The 25,002-nt window shown below is 36.3% G+C and overlaps 2 protein-coding genes across 52 annotated transcripts in view; one reads left to right on the top strand and one right to left on the bottom strand.

Annotated features, from left to right (window-relative positions):
• LOC127498614 (tetratricopeptide repeat protein 8-like) overlaps positions 1-25,002 on the top strand; it is a 133,876-nt gene that overhangs the window by 6,047 nt on the left and 102,827 nt on the right. The window contains exons 11-14 of one of the 2 annotated variants that reach the window (XM_051868202.1): positions 352-526; positions 1,271-1,393; positions 3,647-3,730; positions 3,956-4,178. In XM_051868202.1, coding sequence (XP_051724162.1) covers positions 352-526; positions 1,271-1,393; positions 3,647-3,730; positions 3,956-4,072 — 499 coding nt within the window. In that variant the 3' untranslated portion in view covers positions 4,073-4,178. Of the gene's footprint in view, positions 1-351; positions 527-1,270; positions 1,394-3,646; positions 3,731-3,955; positions 4,179-25,002 lie in introns of those variants that run through there. The other variant, XM_051868203.1, reaches the window with a different exon arrangement.
• Positions 9,635-25,002, bottom strand: part of LOC127498610 (NACHT, LRR and PYD domains-containing protein 12-like) — a 362,780-nt gene continuing 347,412 nt past the window's right edge. For all 50 annotated transcript variants that reach the window (XM_051868195.1, XM_051868176.1, XM_051868180.1 and 47 more), the window contains 3 exons: positions 15,493-15,666; positions 11,035-11,208; positions 9,635-10,145 (listed from right to left, as the gene is read on the bottom strand). In XM_051868195.1, coding sequence (XP_051724155.1) covers positions 10,139-10,145; positions 11,035-11,208; positions 15,493-15,666 — 355 coding nt within the window. In that variant the 3' untranslated portion in view covers positions 9,635-10,138. The remainder of the gene's footprint in view (positions 10,146-11,034; positions 11,209-15,492; positions 15,667-25,002) is intronic.

Genomic DNA, 25,002 nt, shown 5'->3' with positions numbered 1-25,002 from the left:
TAAACATAATCGGTTGTGTTTATATTCAGCGTATGAGAAATATTAATAGTGCTGCGGTCAATGCATTTTGGTGCAATACTGTAAACTGTATGATTATGTAAATAATTAGTATAATTATTTTTGTATTTTTATGAGATATGTTTGAAAAAACTTTGAAAGAGTAATGGGGCAACTTAACCAAAGGATTAATCAACTAATCAGAAAATTGATAGATTTTTTTTTTTTGGTAGAAAGAATTGATATTAAGAAGAATAATTGTTAGAAGCATTCCTTTAGTAAAGGTAAACACATGGGACATATACGTGAAAGACGGGATCTGTGCATCATGACTGGGGTTTGGTTTCTGTTCAGGCGTTTGCTGCAGATGGGGGTGTTCAACTGCCAGCTGTATAACAATCTGGGCCTGTGCTGCTTCTACGCCCAGCAGTATGACATGACCCTGTCGTCCTTCGAGCGAGCATTAGCCCTGGTGTCCAGTGATGAGGAACAGGCTGATGTCTGGTATAATCTGGGACATGTTGCAGTGGTGAGCAGACACTCTGTGTCCAATGTCACACATGTTTTAGGTCAGCTGTATAACAGTCTGCAAACGAGGAAGCCCCAGAAACAATTACTGTCCCGCACTGGTGGAACAAACTCTTAACTCGAATATCACTCAGCAGTTCTGACTTACTCTGACAAGTGATTTAGAGACTTTGTAATTTATACCGAGTTAGGAGTTTGATTCAGACTGATTTCACTCGCTGAATATTTTTTGCAAACCAAACATTTAATGGAGCATGAAAAGGCAGGTATAGAGATGTGTATATCAGCTGGTTTAGAAATTTGTGTTTGTAATAAAAGTGCATATTGATTGAGAGGGAAAAGTATTAAAGTATTAAATGTTGCCATTGTTCCCAAAGCAGAAACATTGGTTACGCTCTATTTTAAGGTGACGTAGTTACATTGTACTTACTCAAGTAAGTACTGAGTGATATTAATTAACTACATATACTTACTATACAGTTACGGTTATTGTTAGGGTTTTGTTTAGGGTTAGTTACTTGTAATTATTCATAATTTACTATTATTACTATAGTAAGTACATGTAGAAACGTGTAACTACGTCACCTTAAAATAAAGTGTTACTGAAACATTTGATGGAAAAGCTGATTCCACATGTAGTAGGTGTTTGAAAAAAAAAAAACTACAGATGAATTATGACATATGCCAGTTATGAGCAAAGTTATTAATGAAATATATTTTTGGCTTTTCTTTCTCTCTTGCGCAGGGCATTGGTGACTTGACTCTGGCTTACCAATGCTTCAAACTGGCCTTGGCTTTCAACAACAACCATGGTGAAGCTTACAATAACTTGGCCGTATTGGAGCTACGGAAAGGCCGGATTGAGCAGGTCAGTTTCTTCCCTAACAGTCTCGTGATAGCTAACGTAATCACTAGCACACACACACTCATGTACTGTACCTGATATATCCAAATCTATCAATTTTGAATCAAATCCAGAGCTTGTGAATCTGAATCAGTCAAAAGATTTGTGAAATCTGTGTCGATACCCTGCCCTAAACTGGTTCAGGTGTGTTTAATTAGGGGTGTGTTCCACTTCACTTTTAGACACACACTCACAAACTTCCCTAAGCACTTTCCCTCGAGTGAATCCTGCCGCCATTTTGAAGTGTGTTCCACTTCGTCAAGTGGACGAGGGAAGTTTATATGGACAGACCCTCAACCCCTCAATTTTCACTAAGGGAGCGACTCGACTCACATGTGCATTTTAGACAGCTCCATATCCCACAATGCAACACGATTGTGACATCACAGCAGTTTGTGCTTAATTCACACCCCCACCCCACACAACTATAGTTTATGATATATGAATGATTTGGGGATTTAACCGCACATTACTTGTTGCTTCCTTAAAGCTGCTGTCCGTAACTTTTTTTGGGTTAAAATTTATCAAAATTAATTTTTGAGCAAGTCCATAACCAGCCAGTGTTCAAAACTATCTCATTACCCTAGCCGATTCACAACGGTAAGCTTGTATTAGGGGGCCTTTACACTGGGCTCATTTGCCACGGTCTGAGCCCGGGTGCGATTGTTCCCGGTGCCCCCCGCAGTGTTGGTCTGGTTTCACACTCAAATTGATTCTGTCGAACCCTGGTGCGTTTGCGTTCATCTCACGTCATCACAAACGTGCACGGCGCATGATAGAAAACAGAACGCGGGTCAGTAAATTGTGTTCTTCCTATTAATTTGCTGCTATTGTGTGCAGCAGAGTAAATGCCACTTGAGTTTACTGTATGTGCGCTGCATGTAGACGGGTTTCCGCTGCTTGCAAACAGACTATTTTGAGGAAGACAGCTGATTACCATTCATTTGCCGCTCTGATTGCACTCGCAAAGCGCGAATACACTGCAGGCTCACTCCTGCTCGAATCCAAGGTAAATCATCAACACTATCATCTCTTACATGTGTTTTATTTTACTAAATATATTAAAATCAGCTAAAACACATACACAGGTCACTTTACTTCCTGAACAAGTGTGCACCTGAGTCCGTGTTGCTTTCATATTCACGCGAACAGTTCGAGTGCAACCGAACTCAGACCACCTCCTTCAGGTAGTCTCGGGTTCGGTACCCCAGTGCGCACTTGGGTTCGCATGATGACAGCAACCGTGCCTCGTTTCAAACTAAACTGCCAGTGTGAAAGCCCCCTTAATGTTTTATAATTTGGGTGGTACTGTGTGTTTCCGTGGGAAATTGGCGTATGCAGCCGCTCGTCTTTGCGTCATTATGTCACGTCTGTTTACATAAAGAAGGAGTCCCAGCTAGTAGCTACATCATGTGAGGTTGCTGCAGGTGACAGATCATTTATAGCCTTTTCTCACAGCAGCTGCAATAGTTAAACTTATCGTTTTGATGGTGGATTGTAATCCTGAAAGGTCCAAATGACAATCATCAGTGAGACTGGAGATTCACCCATAGTCAAAAGCAAAAGATGTCGGACTGCGGAGTGACTACAGAAACTGAAATCTACAGGTGACACTAATACACACTAAATACACAGTCACGCAATGCTGATGTTGTTAACATTAACAATTTAAGAACAAATTTAATAATCATTTGCATGGTTTGGCGTGATCTGAGCTAAGCGATCGTCAGATTGAATCACCATTGGCAGCGCAATTTTTGCTTTTTCATCAGTTTGTCAGAACAAAAGTAGCAGATTTGTTACTTACTCCTTCAGATGACATTTTCCGGTGAAAATTCGTATTATTTATTATAATTATTATTTATAACTTATTATTTCCAAGACGTAGAATCTGTGATTCTGAAGTACAGTATCACCGGTGTGGTGACTTATGGCAAACATTAGATTCATCTGCGCTGAGGAGCCGTGCCGATGCACAACCCACCAAAAGATAATAATTCTGCAAATAACTGCAATTGCAGGTTTCAAACAGAGATGGCGACAAAGAGGCAAAACTTACGGACTGCAGCTTTAAGTTTATACACTTGTGCAATATAAGCAATGACGTACATCCGACGTACGTCAACGAGACAGAGGGAAGTTAGCGAGGGAAGGGAAGTGGAGCGCAGCCCAGGATCAGGATTGAACATCTCTGTAATTTAACTTGTTTTGTCACAGGCGAAAGCTTTTCTGCAGACGGCTGCTTCATTGTCTCCTCACATGTATGAACCACATTTTAACTTCGCCACACTCTCTGATAAGGTACGACTCTCAACCCTGATGTGTGTTACTCTGTCATTGTTTTATGACAATATGGCTTCTGGTTTATTGTTTTATCTTTAGCTAGTTTTACATATTACTAATTAAAATGACAAAAATAAATCTATGTTTACATCCCTCACTTTCAGTATTCAGAAATATATTTTCAAGGTTTTTTCAGCTAAATAAATTTGACAGTGTTTAATGAGTTTTCTTTGTGACTTGAAGGTTGGAGATCTTCAGAGTAGTTACACGGCTGCTCAGAAATCAGAGGATGCGTTTCCTGAGCATGTGGACACTCAGCAGATCCTGAAAAACCTCAGACAGCATTTTGCCACTCTATAAGATGATTTAACTCTTATCACTTCAATGTTGGGAGATGCAAATGACAAAAGACTGGCATGTACATGTATGTTTATCATTTAAAAAACAAAATAAATAATAAAAATGATCATAAAAATTGCATTGTTTTTTTTTACCACTGCTCCGATGAGGCAATTTATTTCACATAAAACGGCTCCACCTCGCTCCAACACACCTGCTCAGAAGCTTCTAGTAGTCTAACTCCTGAAGACCTTGATTTACTGGTTCAGGTAATAATAATAATAATAATAATAATAATAATAATAGTTTAATGTATTTATTGTTTTTCCCAAGCTCAAAGCGTGTTACAATCAACAATACATCCAAAACAGGTCAAATACCATAAACAATACATTATACACATCAAACACCACAGATGACCATGGAATCTGAGTCAAATGATGAGTCTGGGGTGTGAAAATTTACAACAGTCAGAATTTGGGTATTGTAACGTGTGGTCACTGGCAAACAGACGAAGAAGATGAAGGGTAAATCCAATACGAAGTTTAATGACAATAATTCAGGAACAGGTAGCAGCACACACATGAAACATACGGGACCGGACACTGAACTGAACACAAACAGGAACTGATTTACACAGAGCAGAAGATGAACTAATGATGAACAGTGATGATGAGTTAGTGTCCATGGTGACTGATGAGTGGCGGGAAATTAGAACAAAGGAACACGTGACGAATGAAAACCAAAACAATTATAAAAATAATTTTTTCTGGACTATCAGCACACTCTATCTCCCGCTTGCAATATATTCAAAATTCTGCTGCAAGGATACTAACTTACACTAAAGGATCTGCTCATATTACTCATCTTATTTAACCTCCACCTCCACACAGTCTCAGTGTCATCCACAGCACCAGACCTGTCAGCTCCGCCCACTAGATCATTATCACCCGAATTCTAATCACATGCACCTGCACATGCTCATTAGGACTCGTGTATATATACAGCCACTTCACACATGCACCTTTGTCTGGTCTCATCTGTGCCAATTGAAAGACTTGCCTGACTACTCACCTTGGAAACTTACCTGCCTTCAGTCCATCTTCATATCCTGGCAATACTTCATCTGCACCGCATACCAGTCTGAACCTGCAACAAACAAAGATCTGTGAATGTTGCTACTTTGAATTCCATACTCGCCTGTTTACCACACTGCTTCATTGAACTTCCTGTGAATAAAGATACCGTTATCTGGGTCTTCTCCTTCTGTTATTGTGACAGAAGACCAGACCAAACAATGCAACGAGGAACAGAAGCTAGTGATGTCCAGAGTCCAACTCCTGATCCGTTCACTGATCGGGTACAAGCAGTCAGACAAACACTCAGACCATCAGTCACCTCACCTTCATTGTCTGTCTCTGCCCATCCCACGGCCCGACCCGCGACATACTCGGGCGAGGCGGATGAGTGCAGCGGGTTCCTTCTCAAATGTTCACTATTCTCCGAGATGCAACCACAGTTATATCCAACATTTAATCCTCATTTCCCAACGCTTCAATGCCTGTTTGCTGGATCAAACCGCTCACTCACACCCGTCCTCCTCACCACCTGTCACATCTCCAGCACCAGAACCCATGCAGTAGACACTATCATCCATCTGTCTGAAGGAAAACATCAGAGACAAATTCACAACTGTCTCTGTTTATACTGTGGGGAGGAAGGACACTTGTTACCATCATGTCCTGTTCGTCCACCACGGCCAGCGGTGAGTACAATTCAACTACCACCACCTATGATTTAACCAGAACTGATGTTATTATAACTTCTCATCTATCATCTGTTTCAGCGCAAGCTCTCATTGACTCTGGGTCCTCAGGCAACTTCATCTCCCTCGAACTCCTTGTAAACTCCACATCAAGAAGAAGCCTCTGAATATCAACATCTTTAGAAAACCGCTGGGCCGTGGTCACATCAACCATCAGACTCTGTTGTAACCCTCCGCATAGGACATTTCCATGAGGAAAAGATCTGTTTCTGGTGCTGGAGGGATCCACTGCTGATGTCACCTATGGTATGTTGGACCAGCGGAGAAATCCTGAGATGGGGAGAGAGCTGTTTATTAAACCTGTCAAGAAACCAGTCATCAAGAAAATCACAAACTAAAGAGCTGAACTCTTGGTTGCAGAGAGATTTGTCCATTTATGCTCGTGTCTTATTGTCCAAATCTGAAGATTAATCATAAATCTCCCAAGCTCTATTTGTACCGAAGACATTTACCAAAGAGTTTGTCAAGTTATTTGATTTTGTTTGGAAAAACAAACCTCATTATTTAAAGAAATATATTATGCAATCCACATGATCAGGGTGGTTTGAATGTTGTGGATTTCACAACCTTGAATAGCACTTTTAATTTTTTTATTTTTTTCCTTTATTATTAAAAATAATAGTTCTATGTGGAATATTTTCCCTAACCATTTATTTTAACAACTTGGTGCTATCAATCTTTTCTTAGATGTAGATGTTAACAAAATACCTTAGTTTGTATAATTTTCATAGCCAAGTCCTTTTGACACGGTGTTTGATTTTTTTTTTTTTTTTTTTTTTTTTTCTGCACTCCTTTTTCAACTGGAATAATAATATCACACACCAAAAAATCTATTTTTTTTTTAAACATTGGTTTGAGTCTGATATTGTCACGCTGTATAATAGAAACACTCGCTGGAAGCAGGGCTTTAGATCCACAGAAGTTTTATTTCAATCCACAAACCGAAGCAGTGTTGCCAATTTCTTTCAGCTGAAAGTAGTTAAAACCGGTCGCTAGATGACTTCATACTGGCGAGTTCACTGATCTATATTAATATAAATATAAATCAGTGGGCGAGCCACATAATCTAGTCAAGGTTTGTCCAAGAAGTTGCTAGATTTGTTACTAGGCTTTTGAAAAAAGTCTCAGAAGGGGTGGGGAAGTTGTTAAAACTAGTGACAAAATTGTTAAATTGGCAGCACTGAAGTTGAACAGAAGACTAGAGAAACACAGGTGAATATAATAACTGAACCGCTTAAACAAGACGGACAAGCAGCAAACTGAAACTGAGGGCTTATATACATGGAAAACAAGAGAGCAAATTAACAAGACACACCTGAGCAGAATACTCAAATCAATCAGTAACCATGGTGACAAACAAGCAGGTGACAGAAATAATGAACAACCTAGAAGATTAACAAAGAAACAGACAAAAGAGATCAAAAACATGAATGTATAAACTCAAAACATGACAGATATATTATAAGTTGGTCGGCTGTTGAATTCTAATGGTCAACTTTGAGTATTAATGAATGTCTTGAATTTAAGTGTCATATTTAATAGAAAGAATATTGTATTGTCATGAATTCTGTCTGTGAAAATACTATCTCTGTTCAGAAATGGTGTAACACTGTAGGAAGAAGGTCTCCAAACTTTTGTTTTTAGATCAGTTTGATTTAATTTTAAGTGCATAACCAGTCGATTAGATCTCTCTTTGTTAATATCTCTTCTCCTCCATCAAAATTTGTTTGGGTTAATATGTTTCTGTATGGGAACATCATTTCTTAGTCTGTATTGTTTAACAAATAAAACTAACGAAGAATCATTTAAAATTGTTGACAGAATATATCCTGTGAAAAACACATTAGAGCTTTTTCATCTGGATATAGACAAAGTCCCTTTCAAGGAAAGTCTGTTCACTCGGCGGCCATATTTGCAACGATCTCCGGGCAGCTATTTCGGGCATCCAAGACCAACGCTGTGTCTGAAATCGAATACTTCTCTACTATATAGTACGCGGAAAAAAATTTGCAAACAGAGTAGTATGTCCGAATTCATAGTATTCGAAAAACTGTCTTATCTATTTAAATGGGGGAATCCTGAAATCTCAAAAACTGCTTGGCAAACTCAAAATTAAATTATATATTTCAAATCCGCAACAAAATCTGACATGAACTGTCCCATAAATGTTGTTTCTTTTGCTCAAATAGTGTTAGAAAAGCTTATTTTTCAGGCTAGATGAGGCAATGCGCATGTGCAGTCATAAGCGCGAGTCTTGGCCTGCATCTCAATGTGCATACTATCATCCTAAATAGTATGTAATATTACTGTTCAATACTATATAGGGTGGATAGTATGCACATTGGGATGCAGGGTTGGTTTTCTATGGGAACCGGAGCTTCTAACGGCAGCTGCTGTGACGCAAAGGCTTTATCAATCAGCGATTGGCTCTTTTACTTTAAATACCCGGATGATGCACTAAATTATCGGAAAAAACGAAGTGTGGAATGTTGGACACTTCATGCACTCAACTGTCGCAGCTTTAATTACGTAGCGGAGGGGGAGGGGTATCAGACATCGATGTTAAATGACAAAATAACCTTATACAATTTACGCACTACATGGATGAGTACATCCTGCATAAGTGCATAGTGTATAGTGCTTCATTTGGGACGCAACTTTACTTTTATGTATTCCGCCATATTGTGTTGCAGTTTCTCCCATTCATAACTGAGTGAACCGTCTTTCTATATCTATAGTCTTTGATATAGATTACAAATGTTATTATTGTAATAGTGAAAGAGAGTCTATTGTGTTTTTATTCTTTCAATGTCCCTGTTCATCTTTCTTTTGGTATGAAATGTCACAAATGAATTGCAACCTAATCTTAAATATGCCATCTGTTTTACTTCAATTAAATCAGTATGACTTTTCCAAAAGAAAAATATATATTATCGATATATTTGTCTCGCTGCGCATGGTTCAAATTTCAGAATTTTAAGTTGAATTCAATTTCAGTTTCACGAGATTTTATTATGCTGCAGTCGCTGCTTCCGCTTCTTCCGGTCATGAGTATGAGGTAACACAGCGCTGTTTATCATATTAGACACATTTGAAAGTGTTGAACATGATGTTATAACGTTACTCTGGCTGCTGTGAGACACTGTTGCACACTGCAGTAAGATAGATCGATATATGAATATCATAATAAATGCTGGGTGGCTTGTGTTGATGATAAATGGCATGCAATTCATTTTAAAACTTACTGTATGATGGAGAAAATGCTGTATTACTGCTACTAATAATAAAGCTGCATCAGATTATGCAATGTTAGCTACTTCACAAAACAGTGCTGTCTCTGAGGCATGATTACAAACATGATACCTGCGGAAAATCGAGGAAAATCGAGTTAAACAATAAGACTAAATGTGTTGAGCTATATAACAACAATTAGTTTTCTGTCAATGAATGTATCCAAACTGTTGTTCCATTGTCTAATAAAACATAATATATTAAAGCGTCTTCGGTGTTTCCATGGTTTCTACAAAATAAAACCGGAAATCGAGGGTAACGCGGGTATGACGCAATTGACAGGCGATCGCACGGACACGGTCCGTGTCCTGGTTAAAATTGCTTATTTCTCTGGATTTAAACATTCTTGGAAACATCTGGAATTATGTAAGTACACAAGTAAACAAAATATATAACACTGTTCTAGTGGTTTTTGGATATCATATTTTAATCCAATAATCCCACATATTGTGCCTATGAGTCAACGCTTTAATGAATGCTACCACCATTTATTATTTAAAAAAAAGACATACTAAATACATTCATACAAATGTAATACAAGTATAACTATAATACAACTATTGTTTGTATTTCAAAAGTGAGATTGAACTGTTTTTTCTCTCTCTCTCCATAATCATGAAAAATTAATCTTTCATTTGTCTTTGTCTCCCTCTGCTGGTAAAACACAAACACAAATATATTCAGGCTCTATATTTTCTCTGTAACAAAACTCCAACCTTTTTGAATTTATACAGTGCATTTATACAAATAAAATGGTTAATCAATGAATGAGAAACTGTACTTTGCTGCTCTGAAATAAAAGGTGCTTCACTGCCACCTCATCAGGTCTGTCAGAGGATCGTTGAAATCTAAATGAAGTCTTAATTTATAACAGTGAAGTCACTGTATCTTCAGTCTGTTGATTCTGTCGACTGTGAGTCTCTGTAGTGGATCCTTATTCACCATCAGATGATCATGAGGAGATCAGACTGTCATGTCCTAAAATAAAACACAAACAGTCACATATGCAGTATGAAACATTACGCCTGTCACATCTTTTCCTAAGAAAACTTAGCACTAACTAGATAAGATATATCAATTCATTCTCACACATGATAATATAGCTTCTATCTGATGCTCAAAGTCACTTTACAAAATGTTATTTCTTTTTTACATCACAGACCCAAACTGTTTTAACAGAGGTGTGTCGACTCTTTATAACCACTGTACATGATTGTAAGTTATACTGTATTTTTCAACATGTCCTCTGATGTACATTCAGGATTTGTTTTGCTGTAACTTGTATTAAAGTGAAGAAATGTTTGCTAAACTTGTACTCTGTGCTGTGATTGGCTGAAGCAGATAAAGTGATTTTATGTTTTAAAAGCTGTTACAATTATGACAATATGACAATGTTTTCGGTGAGTTTATAATGTAATAAATTTTTTCATAATGTAAAAAAGCTCAAGATTTCATTACATTTTGAGAAAATTGTTACATTATGAACATTTTATTACAATAATAATATAATACTTATTACATTATGTGCAGTTATTACATTATGAGTTGCTACAAACCCAAACCTCAGATTATCACACACACAGACACAGTTAAAGGGTAAAAGCTGGAAATAACATTAATATTATTTTCACAATCAGTCACAACACTATGAGCAGAATTAAACTCAATTTAACACAGTTTAAAGTTCAGAGACCTACAGAAACTGAAGCTGAATTTAAGACTCATTATCTGATGATCAGACACAATATTCACACACATGTGCTGTTACTGAACCTGGTACAATTTCCTTTTATTTCTAGTGAGTAAAACAGCCATTTAAACTTTATATGAAAATATGATGATGAAAATTGTTAAAACCTATTGTTACCATAGTGTCTCCAGTTTATAATGTGGATCATCCTTCAGATCAGAGAGCAGCTTCACTCCCGAGTCTCCTAGTTTATTCCCAGACAGATACAGTTTTCTCAGGTGTGAGGGGTTTGATCTCAGAGCTGAAGCCAGAGCAGCACAACCTTCATCTGTGACACCACAATACCCCAACCTGTAGAGAACAATGACACACTCTTCACTCTCTCAGATCAGATCAACAGAGACTTCATTATTAAAAAGAAACCAAAACAAAAGCACAAATCCCCATGTTTGATATGAGTTTTACTACGTGTGTGTGTGTGTGTGTGTGTGTGTGTGTGTGTGTGTGTGTGTGAACTGATGAAAGACCCAGAAGCACCACCTGTCACATACTCTGACATCGTCAATTACCTGGTTTATATGGTATCAGTGCCTACACAATGCAAGAGTTCAGACCCTTTAAGCAATTAGAAGCACATTTTTAAGTTTAAGTTATTAGCAAGCAGGATTATTTAGAGAAACTGCTTGACATCACTAACCAGTCTATGACTCAGTAGGCGAAAATATTATTATTTTTACAATAATAAGCATCAGATAAGCATCATTTCGTCAGTTCTGTAGCTGGCAGGTCGTACGGCTCGATGCTGTTAATGTCAAGCATTTTCTCTAAATGACGCTGCTCGGCGCTGTTATTTAATCTCTCCTGATAGAGCCCCTTTCCTTTCACCTTCTCCTTCTCCATTTCTTCCCATAAAACTGCGCTGTAATTTATTTATTAAATTATTCTGCTCTCTCTCTCTCTGTTGGTCTTTATCTCGGGCTGCAGTCGAGGTTACCATAGCAACAGATACCGTAAGTACACAACCCTTGACGAAGCTGAACTTTTGAAACATTTGATGAAACTGAAATTCTCAATTTTAAATGAAAATGTAATTTATTATTTTTTTGCAAAGATAAAGGACAAAATATGTTTGCAGTTACATATTAACAAGGTCATAGTCAGGTATATTTAATAAAAACAAGACTAACACAAAAAATCTAGCTTGTGTTGTTGTTACTTTTGACCCACCTGTGTGTTACTTTCGTCCCAACTGACGGGGTTGAAAGTAACAATGTGCAATTTATGTTCAAAGTGAAATTATACTGAAGCCGTTCTACATTTGTACAAAATACCACCTGGTATTGATAGACCACACCTGTGAGTTACTGACCACAGCAAAAATATATCGCTGTCTAAAACATTATCTTTTAAAATTACATTTTTGTGAAAAATGGTAGGCTACTTTCGTCCCTGCTCTCCCCATACTTCAAAACTAAAGTCTTAATAATTATTGTACTAGTAGTAGTATTACATTGTCATTAAGAAATATTTAATACCGTACAATAGTAATACAATAGTAGACTACATAGTACATAGTAATAGTAACATGGCTCTGTTTCTGTTACAAGTTAAACCGAACTTTTATTTTGACGGGTTGCTGTGATCTTGAAGTTTATGTGTGTATATGATATGACAATAGTTTTTTCTCAAATTAAACGGTAAAATGCTCATGAAGTGACTCTCAGAGCAGCTCTAGAGATGAAGTTTATGTGTTCATGTCTATGTCGTTCCGAATGGCTCTTTAATATAACTTTGCTACATGCACTCATCTCAGTGAACGTCTCACTCAAAGTCTTAGTTTTTATTCTGCTATTTATTCCATTCAATTTAAGGCGCAGACGTGACGTAGACGTCACACAGACTGCATCAGGCTGAAACTAGCAAAAAACTCTTGCGTTGCGCCGGGTGTATGATAGAGCCCCAAGAGTGAGACTAGAAGTACAGCCATATCATGTGACATTCCAGGAAATCTCTTAACATAAACAATGATCAGAGATCCAGAGATCACTATAACATGCAGAGAGAAACGGTTTGGAGACAATAAACACATGATTGCAATAATATATGGTTTATCTAGAGCTGTTCAACGATTAATCACATCCAAAATAAAAGTTTATGTAATATATGTGTGTGTACTGTGTATATTTACTTTGTTTATAAACACATACATGTATATATTTAAGAAATATTTACATGTATATATTTATATAATTTAAATTATATATAAATATTTATTAAGTTGGCTTGAAAAAGCCCACTCACTGATCTTCTATTTAAGATTATTATTATTCTTCTTCTTAGACTAAAATGTCTAAATGCTACTCCTCCTAGACTGTTCAAGCTGACTCGAGTTGCCTTATCTTTTCAGACTGATCAGACTTACGGTTTTCCTAAAAATGCTGATTAAATCTTGGAAAAATCCCATTGACTTTCATTGAACTGCCTTGGCTAATCTGAACATTCCGTCCAACTGTCAAAATTCAAATTCAAACACACAGACTCAATTAAACTGCCATTCCTGTTTCTAAGCCATTTAAACTCATTCAAACTCATTTAATCTATCTATCTATCTATCTATCTATCTATCTATCTATCTATCTATCTATCTATCTATCTATCTATCTATCTATCTATCTATCTATCTATCTATCTATCTATCTATCTATCCATCTATCTATCTAGCTTTTAACCCATTTTAGCCCACCGGCAACTATAGTTGCCGCAGAGTATAGTTGTCATTTTCCTTTTGTAAGTACTTTTCTAGATGTTTTCCATGTTTTATGTCTCAATGACATGCAAGAAAACAACCAAATACAGGATTTCAAGAACAAAAAAAAGGTATTGACTTCCTTCCTGTCACATGAGGCTGTCAACTTCCTACCCATACTTCTAGGAAGCATATTGAAGGCAAACCCTCCCAAAGAAAAGTAATTTTCATGTTAATATGAAGTATTTTTTGTTGACATATATATATCTACATAATCATGAGGGTCTCTAGAATCATCCAAACAAAACAAATCTTACAATAGATCTACAGTTTTTTGTATACTTAGTCAAAAGTCCAAGCGGCAACTATAGTTGCCGGTGGGCAAATGACTTGCAAGTACATATATCATGGGGAAATGGAGTATACTGTGTTTAATGAGTTAATAAATCAAGGTTATTGGTCTTGTTTAGTGCATTTTGCCTTCATAATATTTTATATTGATATATATTGTTATTTTTTTTTTTTTTTTTGATTTACTTATTTTTTGTTTGTTTGTTTTATGTGACCCTGGACTACAAAACCAGTCATAATTTTTTTGAAATTGAGATTTATACATCATCTGAAAGCTGAATATATATAAGCTTTCCATTGATGTATGGTTTGTTAGGATAGGACATTTGGCCAAGACACAACTATTTGAAAATTTGGAATCTTAAGGTGAAAAAAAATCAAAATATTGAGAAAATTGCCTTTAAAGTTGTCCAAATGAAGTCCTTAACAATGTATATCCATTCACAAAAATAATTTTTTATACATTTACGGTAGAAAATTTACAAAATATCTTCATGGAACATGATCTTAATATCCTAATGATTTTTGCCATAAAAGAAAAATCTGTAATTTTGACTCATACAATGTATTGTTGGCTATTGCTACAAATATACCCGTGCGACTTCTTACTGGTTTTGTGCTCCAGGATCACATATAGGAGTAATTTTTTCTAATGAACAATGTAATTTAACTTTTTGATTCACAATGCTCTGTTGGAGCAACTTAATGGCTGCACTTTGTTCTGCATTATGTTCCACCACTTTAAGACAAACGGATTTGTTGTTTGATGTGTTTTCATATTCAAGAGATTATAAGCTAAATGCAGCTTTTTTGTGTTCACATCAAATGTTCTTCAACTTTGATCTGTTGATCTGTTGAAAGCAGTTATTTTGAGTTAGATGCATAAATGTTATCCTCCTATTCAAAGTTTACATTGAGGGGTGCATACAACATATTTGCCCACCGGCAACTATAGTTGCTGCACATTCAAATACATTTTTTAAGAAAAAAAACAAAAACCTGGGGAAAATAAATGCAGAACATGTTCACATAGGACACTATTAATAGGAATATATGCATGAAATCATTCAGAAAAATTTGGGCACAAATGGGTTAAAACTACAATTCTAAAACTTAAATTATTTCAAACTGAAAAGCTTCAAACTACAAACTTTTAAAACTTCTTCAAACTTTCTGGACCAGCTTTTTCAAGCAAAATTAAAGTTTGTCTACAAACTGTTTTATCTAGTTGATTTTTATATTTTTATATTGTCCCTAAATATATACATATATATGTATAAATACAAAACAAATATACACCGTACACACACATATATTACATAAACTTTATTTTAATCATGACTAACTGGCTAACAGGTTGAAAAAAAAATCATTTTTGAGTGAACTAACCCTTTAAATTCATGAATGGTAATTTGAATGAATGAATGTAATAATAGTTTTCCCTGAATTCTATTCCATTTTAATGTTACTTTATGAATTATTGAAATTTCAAAATTCACAGTGACACAGTTTCATGTGAGAGTCGCGTATGATCTTACCCCAGATCCTCCAGTTTACAGTGAGGATTCTCCAGTCCAGCAGAAATCATCTTCACTCCCGAGTCTCCTAGATTATTCCTAGACAGATACAGTTCTCTCAGGTGTGAGGGGTTTGATCTCAGAGCTGAAGCCAGAGCAGCACAACCTTCATCTGTGACACCACAATCCTTCAACCTGTAGAGAACAATGACACACTCTTCACTCTCTCAGATCAGATCAACAAGGAATTTCTCAAGATCACATTCAAACTAACAGTGTGATGATAAGGTGAGAGAGACAATGAGAAGAAAATGAATCAATTTAAAGATCAATAAAGTCAGTTTCCTCTGAAATCATATTCTTCTTCTTTTTACCCCCTGAACACAATATTCAGATACTGAAACTCTGACATCAAATTCTACTACAGATTTATAATAGTGAATAAGAATAATTGATATGACATCTATAGCTCTCCTATCAACACACTGATGTGAGAATCACCCAAATACATTTTTCAGTAACACTTTCTATGAAGCCTGTGTTTATAATGCATTATAAGGATATTCTTAATGCATCATAATGCACACATAATGCCTTATAAACAACCTTATAATGTTGCATCATCTAATGAATATTCATAACAACTGTAATAATACTTAACTCTCTGTGGTTATAAATAAGAGTATGATTATTTATAACACATAATGAACATAATTTTATACACTTAAGTTATAGAGTAATATATATCCCATAGTTTCATATTTTAATTTCCCAAGTCTCATATCTTGACATTGTTTACTGAAGATCTGCACAGTATAATACTGCATCTTATGAGTGGAATTTTACTGCTTAAAGTGACTTGAGCGATGCCTACTGAACAGGAGAGCGTGTGCTGCATCGATTGTGATATTGTCATGCCACAGCTTGAAAGTCTGGATAATTCAGACGATGAGACGACACATGTATCTCATCACCACACGCATGTGTCGTAGTGCTCTCGTGAGAAGGGGGAAGAGAGGAAATTGTTGAATAAAGTTGTTATTTTGGTTTTTTGCCACACAAAGTATTCTCGTCGCTTCATAACATTAAGGCTGAACCACTGTAGTCACATGATCTGTTTTAAATATGTCTTTATACCTTTCTGGGCATTGAAAGTGTAAATTAACTTGCTGTCAATGGAGGCCTCACTGAGCCATCGGATTTCATCAAAAATATCTTAATTTGAGTTCTGAAGATGAACGAAGGTCTTACGGGTGTAGAACGACATGAGGGTGAGTAATTAATTACATCATTATTTTTATTTTTGGGTGAACTAACCCTTTAAGGCAGTGGTCTCAAACTGCCGGCCCGCGGGCCATTTAAGGCCCCCACTCCCCCTCCACCCGGCCCGCAACTGATCTCAAAAATAAAACATAATCCGGCCCGCTAAATTATTATTATTATTCTCTAGTTGTCTCATACCATATTCCATATTCAAAAGAATGACATGATTCTATTAAAAAAAAGTGTGCAGGCAGATTTGATGAGAGCTGGTTCGGGGCTTTCGTAGTTTATTTGTTGTTTGGCTGCAAAGTGCGAATGCGAACCGAAAAAGTAAAGTGGATGAGGATCACAGACAGTTTCAAGAAAGATGGACATTGCAGTAATTTTTCGTTGAGTTTAATAGAAACACTACCTGTCTGATATGCAAAGAAAAAGTCGCCGTTCTAAGGGGCCGTTCACATATCGCATCACATAAGCGGCCGCGCCGCTTTCTCCTTCTTTCCAAAGCGCTTTCGCTCATGTGGTGTCTGTCGTTGTTATGCAACCATGAGCTGCGCTCTCTACGACAAAGAATATACACTAACAAGAAGCGACACTCAATAGAACGTTCCATTGAAACACCGGCGCCCAGCAGCGGCCCTGCGTTTCCGCCATTTTGGGGTGAAAGCGAGTCGGCAGTCCACTAGTTTCTATGGCAAGATCAGATGCTTTGTTAAAAAAAAAGTACATTAAAGCTGAAATCCAACCAGAATGATGACAACACAGAATAAAATACTATCACTAGTGATCATCAAATCCTTTTTACAGTTTATTTTACACACTTTGTGTTTAAGTCTTCCACTTTTTTCACAAAACCTTTGGGTTAAAATTCTTTAAAAGGCTTATAAACACTGAATTATTACCAACATATGAAATTAAATTAAGGACATGCATCAGAAAAATTGGGAATGTTGGACAATAAATAAATGTAACAGCTTGATTTTGCAGTGTTGTCTAATGTCCGTTAAAGCAAAAGTGTCCAAAAGTGGGAATTATGTGATAAGGGACACAGCAATGCATCATGTATTATAAGATCATTATGTTTGTAGCGTGATCCATTAAAACGTACTATATATATATATATATATATATATATATTTCAATTCAGACCTAGATATTGTTACTATTACTCCACTAGGTCTGAAATATATTGTTCGCTGCAAACATGATGATCTTAAATTTATTAATTATTAATTTACTATTAATAAATGTGTAAAGTTGCATAAAATGGAAATACTCAATAAAGTAGGCTAACTATGTTACCTCAGATGGTTGAATAGTTGGATTCCAGAACCGGTAAAATAAAACGTATATAAGACATACAACATTTACTGTAGGAGCCATACAGTTTACTGGTGACTTAATTTAAAAAACTGTTCTATTGCGCTTCTCATTCGCCGATTTTGGGTGAGTAAGATGTGAAGGATTCTATGGTCCAGTTAGTATTTTCAGCCCATAATGGTGGCCGCGCTACCGGAGCGCCATCTAGTGGCTGTTACCCAAAAAATATCAAAGTGTCACCTCTTGGGTTCTATACTCTTTGTCCACGATGATGAGGAAGTTTCAGCAAAAGAAAAAAATGATTTCTAGTCCTTGCATTAGCTCTACTACTAGATATATTTATGGAGATGAGAAATAAAAACCCGCCCTGTACAGCTATGATCAGCTGTTCGGCTGAGCTTTCGGTGTTGTTACGGAAAGGCCGAAGCTCATCGGTTGGTTCTTGTCACATGACCTGCGGTGCACTTGTGGCATTCTGAAAGATGTTTTTGGCATAGGCGCGCCTGGAAAAACGAGCGCGACGCACATCCACGTCGCTTCTATTATGAGCGCGCTTGCTCAAATTATAGTAAAAGCTCACGCGCAAGTCGCGAGCATCGATTTGAACCACCGAAACGCGTCCGATGCTACCAATAAACATTACCGATGCTCAAACGGCATCTTGGGCAAATGTGGCTCAGCTGTGTGAGCAGAAGCGCTGCAGGTGTCTGACAAGAAATAGAATAGTGTACAAATGTATTCAGGGATTGCATTTGTTCAGTACAGTGTTGTTCAGTGCAAGATTTTGATGTTATTTAAGCTAAAATAAAGTAAGGGTAAATATTTGCACTAACTGTTAAAACTAATACTGTATATAAAAATGATAGAGACACTGCTGTTTACATTTCTTTAAGTATGGCAAAAATATTTTAGTAATGAAATTTGAAGTAAATGAGAAATAATGCAAAGGAAAGTAAATTTTCAGAAATGTTGTGCTTTCTTGTGCTTGAATGTTAAAATGGCCCTCCTATGAGGTGTCAATCACAGCAACGGCCCCCAGCCAATTTGAGTTTGAGACCCCTGCTTTAAGGACTTTACACTTGCTTGACTAAATGAAGAAAATGATTGACTTTGACTTGAGATTCAATGACTCGAGACTTGACTTGAACTGTCTCACCCGAGAATGACTTTATAACAACTTAAATAATTAAATTGATTTTTATCAAAGTCATCACAGCTAACACTTTAGTTTAGGGTCCAATTCTCACTATTAAAGTTGCTAATTAGAATGCATATTACTAGGATATTGGCTGTTTATTAGTACTTATAAAGCACATATTAATGCTTTATTCTGGGTGCGAACTACGGGGGAGCTAGGGGGAGCTCAGCTCCCCTTAATAAGACATGGGCTCCCCTAAAAACGTGATTTGTGAAGTTTTGGGGGGTCTCAAAAAATATTGACAATGTGTTATTTTGTGAACTCAAAGACAGCCTGATGCTTTGTTCATAGACTATTTGTGGGTGGCTGTTTGTTGTTTCACCTATCAATTCGTGTCGATAATGTATAATAGGCTAAATCCTGTATAGTGATTTATCCTATATAGTGCTTGCATAAAGCAAGTAGTGTACACATACAGTGTCGTAGCTGTTATGTATTTTTGTAACTCATTGTAAGCCCTCAAGCGCAAGCGCACGAATACTGTTCAATGAATGCTTCTATGACTCATTCATTAAGACAGTGATTTACTGCCACCTATTGGCTGTTTTAATTTCATAATTAAAAGCATAATTAATTTTTCCCCGTCTCATTTTTTTTTCTATATTCAAAATTCTATGTTAAAAAAAAATTCTCAACATTTTTAATGCTGTTGTAACTGCAGTGTAAAAAATTCCCTTTTGGTTAGAAAATGGTTAGAAAATATCCCTGAAAATCAATTTAAGAGGTCAAATATTGGCTCTTAATGTAAAGTTAATTTCTGTCACTTCCCTGTAGGTGACATTCCATAAAATATATATAAGCAAAGTTAAACATAATGACATTTACTAATAAACCAATATAATTAATGCATCACACTTGTGAATTCACCTTCAACATTTTTCATCTCTGATGGTCTGAGGGTGAGTAGATCAACAGCAGATTTTCATTTTGGGGTGAACTATCCCTTTAATTCTCTTCGCTCCTGGATTAAACGTTGTCAAAAGTTATCAACCAATCAGAATAGACCTCCACACCTGACCGATGAAAATGATACAGGAAATCTTATTATGTTTATTATTAAATTGTTGTGGAAATGTGAATGTACGCAGAGCGGCCTACGAACTCCTTGTGAGACTTGAAGCTGGCTTCTGCTGATGAAACTGCAAACTATTCTTAAGTAAAATTATCTTCAATTTATTATTTTTTTAACTCTGACTCCGGGTCTTTATTCATCATATCTGGTCTTTTGGGTCTTTAACTGTAAAATTCCCCTACAGTTAAGCCAGAGGCAGAAGGTGTTGAAATAACTCCTTCCTATTGAAGGGTAGGTCGTCACTAGTAAGCCGGTTTGCTACTAGTGTCTCATGAACCAAAGTTCTCTGACTCTTCCATTCAGACAGGGGCGCCCCGAATTTAGTGATTCAGGAAGTTAGAGATTAAGCTTTTAGTTAAATATGACAAAATAGAGATAGGGATAGGGTTGTTTGGTCAAGGATGCATCAGGAACGATCCTGACGAAAATAAAGATTGTGACCCTAATTGGATTGGACCAGTATATGTAACTGTGATTTTGGAGTATACTTTGCAGTTTCATCACGCAGAAGCCAAAGCTGTGTTGTTCAAAGATCGCCGCTGCCATCTCTTTCAGGTGAGTATTAACTTTGACTAAGATATGGCTGACAAATTTTGAAACTTGATCAGTCCAGATACAGATAATGAGACAGAAGAGAGCAAACGCTGTAAGCAGATCTGCTCTGAAGCTCTCACTTAAAAGAAATTTGTTGAACTAATTAGGAAAATGGTTAGTCAGGGTTTTGATTCTGATTGGAAAGTTAAACAACAACTTGACTGGCTACAAACAAAGAAAGAACCAGAAAAAATCACATTTTTAGCTGTTTGTGCTTATTCATGGATTTGTAAAATGGGCGGGGTACCATTAACCCCTGATGGAAAAATCCCAGAAGTAACTGAGGGATGGTTCAATCTGATTACCCAATGTGATAAAGATGACATGGAGTGTTTTAATTGTGGTCAGCAGGGCCATCTCACCCTTAATTGTAAATGCCCACCTAAAAGGTGTAGACAGTGTGGGAAACTTGGCCATATTCACAAATATTGTAAACAAAAGAAAGAAAAGAAAAGGAACAAAAAAAGGAGACTTCCACTCTGTCTGAGAATGGGCTTGTGAAACTGAGAAAGAACATGAGATAACAATAAGGTCATAAGATTGTAGTCTTAAGGAATTCCTTTTGAAGGAAATATCTATAATAATAAGTTTTATATTGAATGGACAAATACAGGTTAATGTAAAATTACAGACAATAAATCTAAAATGTGAGTTATAAAAATATATAAAAAGTAAGTAGAGGATGAAAATAGGGATGATTGGATGTTCTGAAAGTTTCACTTTATGGAAAAATATTTGAACTGTCTCAAGTATGTTTTGTAGTGTAAATAACTAAAATGATGTAGGACCTCCAAGTTCTAAATATTTAGTTTTTGATGGTCAAAGTGACATAAAGGGTTTAAATGGCAAAAATGGGATTGCCAGTGTCACAGAGACTCGACCTGATTGTAATTTCTAAATTCCCTGATATGTGGGTAAATGACAAATATAAAGCATGTCAAATCTGGCAAAGTCTTAAGCTGGGCCAGAGTTACAAGATATAGGTAAAGTTTGATGTTACAAGTTTATGAAAATGCAGTGTACCAGTCCTGAATGCCTCAAGAGTCTCCCTTTCTGTCATTCAAAGTCAGCTAAAAGCTGCTATCTGAGCTTGTGTCATAAGTGATAACAAGCTATTTATAGTGAAGCTCAGTGTCTCAGTTGAAAATCATGGACACAGAGATGTTAAAAGAAATAAATTGCCATAAAGAGGGCAATTAGTTGTTAAATTTGTCAAAGGAAAACTCAATGAGTATAAAGAGGTCTTTAAAATGGTCATACAGACCTTGAATGATAGAAGTGACTATTTTGACGAATTTATTCTATGACCAGTAACTTTTTTGTCTCATCCTAGTCACCACCATGTGCAGGGCCGATGGCTCGAGTTACAGATGTAGCAGAACACTACACTGAATGGACAATTGTGAAAACTAAATTCACTGAGTATAATCTCAGCATTTTTATGTTGCTGCTACAGAGATGTCTCATGGATTTTAGTGATTAAATACTGCTGTCATTAACCTGTCTCCATGTTTTAAGACTATTAGGCAGTCCAATGGCTCTGGTGGCTCTTGAATGCAACTTCCCTAAGCTCCAGAAAACACCTGATTCTGTTGAAGAAAACTGTCAAAGATTTCATAATGGGAAAGAGCGGTTACCAGTGTGCACGAGGTGATTTCTCAATGACGGGTAAGATCCTCTTTGGCCAGACAGGGGACAACCTAAGGCAGGGGGTCACCGCCGCCACTGGGCATCTACCCTGAAGGGAGGTGTTTAATGTGAGATGGGTATGAGAGTGGAGCGGATGTCTGTGAGGCCAGCAGCATCATTAAGGGGGGATGACCTGTGAAAGGTACAGCAGTCTGACCCAAAAATGTTCCTCTATACCACTCACCAGAAACCGCATTCCTAGGATGGCTTGTTTTTCATTGTGACAAGCAACTATGTCAGGGGACAAGACCCTGAGGGAAAGGAGATTACTTATAAAGAGCTGATGGGAATGAGCTTTCAAGAGCCGACTGAGGCCATGAGGTGATTGTCCGTAATTTCTGGGGAGACAATAGCAAAATTTATTAACATGATGTTGGTTGCTCTATTGGCAAGAACTGTATAGAAGTTTCAGATTCAGCAGTACTATGAATCCCTGAATCTGTGAGGCTGTGTTTATTTTGAACTAATGTGTCTATATTATAGTTTTACTCCTGCAGGTCATTAGACATGGCATAGGATAATTCTAAGGCATGGTGGTGGTTAAAGATGAAGACTGCTTTTGCAGATTCAAGAGAAAGTTAAGTGAATTCAACATTTAAACAAAAGATAACCTCCTAGAATAAAATATTTGAGACTGTGGTAATGATTTTTATTTGAACAATATACATTTTCATTTTAAAATTGGTTAATGATTATTCTGTATATAGTAATGAATTTAACATTACATTCTTTCTAAATTAGTCTTGTGATTCTGTTGAAAAGATTATTTGTGCAGTAAGAGAGAGAGACTGCTGGGGTGGAGGCAAGGATGGTACTCTGTCTGTCTGTTATCAGCCTGCTAAAGCTTAAACAAAGCAATGAGATTAGAACGAAAACAACCCAGCTGACGTTTCTAAAAACAAATTATAGTGAAGAGACATGCTTTGAGACTGAATAAGAGTAAAACCTACAGGAAAAATGTGAAGTTTAAATATGTTTTTAGAATTAAAACAAAAAGTAAACCTTGACAATGAGCGGTTCATATTCGTGTGAGTGTGTGTGATGGTGGCTGAACTTTATGTTTTGTATGTGTTAGTTTGGGGAAATATTCTGTCCTCAGTGTGTATCTGTCATTAACCTCTGGAATGAGTGTTTTATCATTACAGATGGGTTAAGTGAAATGACAAATTTTGACAAGTCGATATTTCGGACTGAATCTTATGAAAAGACGATACAGAACATGGGACGAGCTTTAAGTGGATTGGATATCCAGCTCTGTCTGCTAATGGTAATTATGACTTTTGTCATTTATGATGTTGATTTGAATTACTCTCTGGATTAGTATGTTTAAGAACATTTATATAAATTGGGATTGTGGAATTGAAGATTGCCGTCCATGGGTTAAAAACCCTTGTCTAAATTCAACTGAGGGTCTAAATTTATACACTGTCTTCTTTGTTTGATCAGAATAATAAACGTAAACGTTATAAGATTTGACGGCAGAGACAAAGTGACACATTGGCTAAGTCATTAGTAAATTATAAAGAGAAACCCCTCAAATTTATGGAAGGCCGGTGGGCAAACAAAGGAGGAGTGAATATAACTGATAAAAGTTTTATTTTTTATCCATTAAATGGATGCATGACATTAGATGTCTAGAGAAATACAATTTATGTAATAAGGGTTGAAGGAGAAAGCAGCTATAAGACTGTCTGTGTAACCTAGGGGTTGAGATTTGAGTAAAATAATACTTTGGTTTCTGCAAAACAGTAGAGATAATAATAGGACTGAGACAATGATAATATATTTTTGGATCTACAGACTAACAATTTGATAAAGAAATACCGTGACAAAATTATAACAAAAAGTAAAGCAGTTGAAATTAATGTGATGAAAAAAAAAGATGTAAAACTGTTTCAAAAAACAGCTTTAAAGAAATTGATAATGTCTTATAGCACAAATTTGTATAATTTATAAGTGATATGGAAAATTATATTAAAAAAAATATCTGTCCGTTTGTGTTTATGTTTATGATTTTGGTGCAGTGGCAAATCTAATGGGATGATAAGTATCACTGCCAAAGAAGAGGGTTAAGATTTTGGTCATTTAGCCTAAGCAGTTATAATTGACAAGACATTTGAGTTTAAAACTGACTTTAAAGGAAGTCTTAATTATTTGATTTTGAATGCTGTACTGTTGACATGGTCTGAGTACTGTCAAATGTTGTGAAAATTGAGTTTCAGATTAAAAATAATTAGGTATTGAGTATGATTAACAGTGATGTCATGATAAAGATATATGGCAGTCAAAACAAACAAGTTGTTGATATAATTGAATTTATATGTTTTGATGGTTATGTCATTTTGATGAAATGTTTTAAGATTAAAAGGTTTAGGTTTATGTATTTATTTATTTA

Source organism: Ctenopharyngodon idella, chromosome 17 (genome assembly GCF_019924925.1).
Source record: "Ctenopharyngodon idella isolate HZGC_01 chromosome 17, HZGC01, whole genome shotgun sequence".
NCBI lineage: Eukaryota > Metazoa > Chordata > Actinopteri > Cypriniformes > Xenocyprididae > Ctenopharyngodon > Ctenopharyngodon idella.
The sequence above is the reverse complement of the archived record's forward strand: the minus strand, read 5'-3'. Positions and strand labels throughout refer to the sequence as shown.